This window comes from Bidens hawaiensis, unplaced genomic scaffold (assembly GCF_021521415.1).
Source record: "Bidens hawaiensis isolate Kalapana, Puna unplaced genomic scaffold, B.hawaiensis_p1.1 tig00031785_1, whole genome shotgun sequence".
NCBI classification, from domain to species: Eukaryota; Viridiplantae; Streptophyta; class Magnoliopsida; order Asterales; family Asteraceae; genus Bidens; species Bidens hawaiensis.
The window spans coordinates 7,611-14,135 of NW_027505222.1; the positions used below are offsets into that span (position 1 = coordinate 7,611).

General features: G+C 37.9%; 1 protein-coding gene across 1 annotated transcript; it reads left to right on the forward strand.

Annotated features, from left to right (window-relative positions):
- The first annotated feature begins 2,892 nt into the window (after nt 1-2,892).
- Nucleotides 2,893-5,602, forward strand: LOC143611605 (F-box/FBD/LRR-repeat protein At4g26340-like). Its single transcript, XM_077085789.1, has 6 exons — nt 2,893-2,898; nt 4,217-4,909; nt 5,029-5,261; nt 5,381-5,386; nt 5,458-5,530; nt 5,573-5,602. Exons 1-6 carry the CDS (start codon nt 2,893-2,895, stop codon nt 5,600-5,602), a joined length of 1,041 nt encoding a protein of 346 aa, XP_076941904.1.
- The last annotated feature ends 923 nt before the right edge of the window (nt 5,603-6,525 follow it).

Consider the following 6,525-nt stretch of genomic DNA (forward strand, 5'->3'; position numbering starts at 1 on the left):
TTCTAAATTCACAAACTTTTGTGCAATGGTTAAAACTCAATTCAAGAGTGATATCCAAATTCTGAGGTCTGATAATGGGGAATTCGTTAACACCTCCATGAAACAATTTTGTCAAAAAAATGGGAATAGTTCATCAAACATCCTGTGCCCATACCCAGAACGAAATGGGACATCCGAAAGGAAAAATCGCTTCCTGTTGGAAATAACTCGTGCACTCATGATTGAATCTCAAGTTCCAAAATCTTTTTGCCCGAAGCTCTTGTCACAGCAAATTATCTTATGAATCGTCTTCCAACGAAAGCTCTTGACTTTAAAACTCCTCTTCAAGCACTCTCTCAATTTCACAAACCCCCATCAAACCTTACTCTTGAACCTCGAATTTTTGGTTGCTCCGTCTTCGTTCACCTCCTAAAGACTGATCGCTCCAAACTCGACGCATGTGCTAAAAAGTGTGTGTTTGTCGGATATGGAGTCAATCAACACGGTTATCGATGTTACAACCCACACACACGTCATATGTATACTACAATGAACTGTGACTTCCTCGAAACTGAATACTTCTACACTACCCAACACACTGGTCAGGGGGAAAGAGCAACAGATGACGCACTGAGTTGGGTACAATGGACGCCAACCTCAAAAGAAGAAGTTTACAATGAAGACATGCCACAATCATTCACTAGCCCTGAAGAAAGTACCACTAACGATGATCCTACCAAACTGACGTCAGAGGTAAGTAATTCTCAAACTCAAGACACTAATGATGCAAATACTGAAAACGTCGATTATGCTGAATCACCCATTAATAATGCAAATCCTGATTCATCTACCATTGAGGCAGAACCAGAACCGCAGGTTGAACAAGAAACATATGTCCTACCCCCAAGATCTAACAGAGGAGTCCTTCCAAAGAGGTACTCTCCAGAAAAGGAATCTCGTGGTTCTCGATATCCAATGGCAAATGTGGCAGCCGGGAATTTATCTGAGGAAGCTAAAGCATTCTCCACATCTTTATGCTCCGAAGAAATTCCAACTACAGTTGAACAAGCACTTAAGTCAGAGGAATGGAGAAAAGCAATGGAAAGCGAAATGGATGCACTAAATAAAAATGATACATGGGAGAAATGCATCCTCCCTCCCGGAAAAAAACCGGTAGGATGCCGATGGGTCTTCACTGTGAAATACAAGCCAGATGGGACTATTGAATGATACAAGGCTCGACTCGTAGCAAAGGGGTACAAGACACAATCAGAGTTCTACTCTCTATAGCTGCAAACCAAGACTGGCCACTTTGCAATTTGATGTGAAAAATGCTTTCCTGCATGGAGAACTCAAAGAAGAGGTCTATATGGAAGTCCCTCCTGGATTCATGAAAGAGTCGAGCTCTAAAGAAGTGTGTCGCTTGAAGAAATCATTATACGGATTAAAACAATCTCCTCGGGCCTGGTTTGGGAGGTTTACCGTGGCAATGAGGAAATACGGTTTTAAACAGAGTAACTCTGATCATACTCTGTTTCAGAAACGAAGAAACGGGCTTGTAACTTGTCTAATTATTTATGTTGATGATATGATAATCACAGGAAATGATGAAGAAGAGATGACACGGTTAAAAGCTAACATATTCAGAGAATTCGAAATGAAGAATCTGGGAAGACTTAAATACTTCCTTGGAATCGAAGTCATGAGGTCAAAACAAGGAATCTTCATCTGCCAAAAGAAGTATGTCCTTGACTTGCTAGCTGAAACAGGAATGATTGACTGCAAACCTGCAGATACTCCTATGATGGTGAATCAGAAGCTTTATATGGAGGAAAACGGTGAACTCGCCGACAAGGGAGAATATCAGAGGATAGTAGGAAAACTGATTTATCTCTCACACACCCGGCCCGACATTGCCTATGCAGTGGGAGTTGTAAGTCAATTCATGCATCAACCCCAAATTACTCATATGGAAGCTGTAAAGAGAATCCTAAGATATCTCAAAGGGACACCTGGTCATGGAGTGTTGTTTACAAAAAATGAACAACTTGAAACTCAGGTATACACTGATGCAGACTGGGCAGGAGATAAAGGAAATAGGAGATCGACCTCAGGGTACTTTACTCTTGTTGGTGGGAACCTAGTCACATGGAGAAGTAAGAAACAAAAGGTGGTGGCCCTTTCAAGTGCTGAAGCAGAATTCCGAGGTATAGCACGTGGTCTGGCAGAAATACTTTGGGTGAGGAAACTCTTGACAGAAATTGGTTATCCTCCAATCCAACCTAGTAAAATTTTGTGCAATAACAAAGCAGCTATCCAAATCTCAGAAAATCCAGTCCAACATGATCGTACAAAACATGTTGAGGTGGACCGACACTTTATTAAAGAAAAACTTGAAACATGAATAATTGAGCTTCCATTTGTTCGTTCAGAAGATCAACTCGCGGATATTTTGACAAAGGCAGTTACGGAAAAAATTTTCAATCACTGTCTTAGCAAGCTGAGCATTGAAGACCCCACTACTCAACTTGAGGGGGAATGTTGAAATATTGTGATTGAAGTTTTTTAGGATCAGTTTCCATCATATCCTAATTTGTTCCTTTGACCCACCAATCTCGGCTAATCAACAGCCAACCAACAGCCATTCCTTCAATGATATTAGCTGTCCACTGCCTTATTTAGAAACTTGTATGGCTATATAATGATGTACAGTATAATGAACAATCATCACAAAATAATACAAAACATAAACTATTCAGTACTCTCTCTTCTTTACATTACTTTGATTATCATGGTTTACATGAAACAAATCTGTAACAAAATATAATTAACAATCTAACATACCATCAACAACTATAAATATGAAATTCCTTATCGGAAAGACGTTAGAGACGATGGAGAGAGGGCACAGAAATGGAGGTCAGTCGACCTGAGAATAAGGCTAGAGCTGGGAGGTCGATCGACGGTTGTTATGGTGGTTGATGAGGTTCTTGGCTGACGAGAGAATGAGCAGAGAGGAGAATTGGAGAAAGGGGCAGGGCTGCGTACGTTTTTTTAGATCAAGGTTTTCATTCGTATCCCTTACCCCTTGCTAAATGGTGTATAAAATAGAATTAAAAAAATATTAAATTTAATATTTCGGATATTCTAGATATCTGTAAAATCCAAAAAATCCGAGAATTTTTGCTAGAATACGAATCAGAATTTTCAGATCTATGGGATTTGGATATCTGAATCAATCTTTGGATATCCGAAATTCGGATACAAATAGGATAATTCGGATACGGATTCGGATATTTTGAATACCCCCACTAGCTGTCCCAAATTTGAAAAGTCGACCCAATGGTCATCCGTTAAAAAGGTTGGTCTTGTGTTAAAAATGACTTAATGGTGTTATACATTTTTCTGGATTTCAAACTAATGTTTTAGGACTTCTGATGTAAGAATGATACGAGCCGATTAATGTAAAACTTAACTCGAAACGGTGATAAAAACTGCTTGATTTTTGTTAATTGTAAGTTCAAACACCCGAATTGAAGCATTATTTCGTCGTTTTGGAGCACCGTTCCAAACAAAGTTTTACATCAATCGAGTCATATTCAAATTCCGATCAAAAGCCCTAAAAGATTAATTTGGAATGCAAAAAAAGGTATAATGTCGTTAAGTCCTTTTTAATGCAAGATCATTGGGGTCAACTTTTTTAAAATTTGAACCGCTAGTGGCGATTAAATGAATAAGGATTATTACTAAAACCTAATATTCATTTAAAAAATATTAGCGGGTAATCAGGGGTGTAGCTTTAGTTGGGGCTAGGGGTGGCCCCGGCCTCTCCATTTTCTCGTTACTTAGTGTAAAGTTATCCTTTTTTGACCGAAAATTTTTTATACATAGTGTAAATTTACTCGTTTTCGACCGAAATTGCCCGACCCTTGGTTTTTGCTCGGTAGGGTAAATTTATCCTTTTTGTCCGAAATGTTTTGTACATAGTGTAAATTTACTCGATTCGACTGAAACTTTGAGCGCGACCTCCTTTTTTCGCTCGTCAGTGTAAATTTATCATTTTTCAGTCGAACATTTTTATACATGGTATAAATTCAACCATTTTCGACCGAAATTTTGAGCTCGCCCCTTTAAGTCTATGAATTGTTTTATATATATTAAGTCCGCCCCCTCGACATTTATGTCCAAGTTTCGCCACTGCAAGTAGTAATATGTTAAATAAAATTATTTAATGAAGGTTCGTGAGCTTGACATACAATATAAGTTGTTGAAGTTGCCTTCAAGTCTTTTCACTTGCACAACACTCACAAAGTTAAAAATAAGCCTTGGAATTGTTTGGGTGTGTGAGCCTGCGGTCAACCTTCCTTGTTTGAAAACCCTTGACGTTGAGGTTTACTATAATCCTTTCCTCAATGCATTTAAACTCATCGCTGGCTCCCCGATGCTTGAAAATTTATCTTTGGGAGTTGTATACTTTCAAGGAAAAGGTGATTACATATTCGATATACCTATGTTGAAAACATTGAAACTACATTTGCGTCATTCTTATAATACTAACAAACTTGTTTTACGCGTCCCTAAACTTGAACGTCTAAATTTTGATGGGACATTGTACTCGTTATTTGTAATGGAAGATGTGTCGTCTCTTGTTGAGGCATCCTTTTCTTTGGAAGTAAAACCATTTGATAATGATCTCACGGTTGAGCTTTTAAAGCAAATTAGTGGAGTTCAGTTACTCTCTTTTAAAAAGGCAAGAGATGCACGATATGATTCGTATGAAGACTCATCACTACTTAAGATCTTATCAGCTTCACCTCTGCCCTTTTTTGCGAATATGGAACGCTTGGAGTTGAAAGGTTTTTGGCATTTTAAACTAATCCCCAAATTTCTTGAGAGTTCTCCTGAGTTGAAAGAGATATATATTGAAAAAGTACTTAATTTATTTGTAAATATTTGAAAGACACGCGCGCGCACACACACACATATATATATACACACACACTTTGATGAGAGTGTACTTGTCTGACTTGTTTATGTTAATGACAAAAGCTTGAAGGTTCTCGTTGGATTGCGCCAAAGCTGGTTCCTGCCTGCATGCTAGCAAAACTTACAACTGTCAAGTTTTTGAATTTCAAGTGGCGGAAGTGTGATATACCGTTTTTTAAATTCTTGTTGGGTAACGCAAAGGTGTTGAGGACGGTATCAATCAACTTGGAAAAGTCAGGCATAGAAGAAGAAATGCGGTTAGGTGCACAGTTGCTTAATCTTCCTAGGGTTTCGAGGTGTTGCGAGATCTATTTTCATTGAAATTTATCATCTACTTGTGTTAACCTTTGTGAACTAAACACCAGTGGTGATGGTGTGTACTGATTACTACTTGTTATTTGCTACATGATTACAGGAACAAGTACTTGTAGTTTTTAATTTTCACTTCACTTATGAATGTGATTTGAATCTATTTATTGTGAGTTTTTTCAGCAAAACAATTTATATGTGGAACTTACTCTTCTTGTATGCTCGTGAAAGTAATGGTAACACTGATAATAAAATGGTAATGTTAAACAATGTGTTTATATGAGTATTGATTTATTAGATAAGGGCACGCTTACATCTAGTCATCTAGTATTCTTCAAATATACACATATATACGATGTTATTTGATGAATATAGAAATTATGATTTAAACATGATTCTGACTTAAATAATCATGATTCCTGGATAAGTACTTTCTACAAAGGGTAGGGTGGGAGTTCAAGTCTAATCGTAAATAGTTTAGGGATATAGTTAGATTTGACGTTATAAAAAAAATAATCATTTTTCGTTGAAGGGAATTTTTGGCGAGCTCGTGCACGTCGGGATCGGATGCCACTTTGGCGAGCTCGTGCATGCCTCTAAATTTCTAACATATTGAAATTTGCATTAAAAATGACCATGTATTGTTTAAAGCAAGTCTCAATCATGTTGACAGCGCACGTGCCGCTTCCTTTATTTTTTGTAACGCTTCGGATAAGTTGTTCATTTTGTGTGCATTGCTTTCATTTTTTTGGTGATGGAATCACCCCGCGGTAGCAATCTTAACCCATTATAGCAAAGAACTTACTACGCATTTCATCCCAAAAGTCAGGGTCGTGTTTATCGTCACCTTCGATACATATAAAAGCTTCGTATTAATCAACAGAAAAATAAAACATGATATATATATAAATAATTTTATAATTTACCATTAAATGAGACTTCAGATGAGTCGACCCACACTTGCGCCAACGCCATTTTTCTCATCCACTTCCCACTTTTTTCTTTCGACCCTTTCGGTAGTTGGTTGTCTGTCATCAGGCTTCTTTTTATGACTCCGTTTGCGACGAAATTGCGGTTCATCTACTTGGGTTTGGGGTACTTGGGTTTCGGTTACTTGCGAAGGCATAAACGACATTGGCATTCGATTGAACATATAGTTGGTAAACAGTAGCACGGTTACAGGCATTATGGGTAGATATTGGTTGGCATAGAAAGGGTTGTTAGGGTCATTGTCGTTTGCGAGCACACTAG

Coding starts and splice junctions, on each gene's coding strand:
- LOC143611605 (XM_077085789.1), top strand. Junction 4,910..5,028: donor AAGAGATATATATTGAAAAA/GTACTTAATTTA, acceptor TAATGACAAAAG/CTTGAAGGTTCTCGTTGGAT. Junction 5,531..5,572: donor GTAACACTGATAATAAAATG/GTAATGTTAAAC, acceptor TTGATTTATTAG/ATAAGGGCACGCTTACATCT.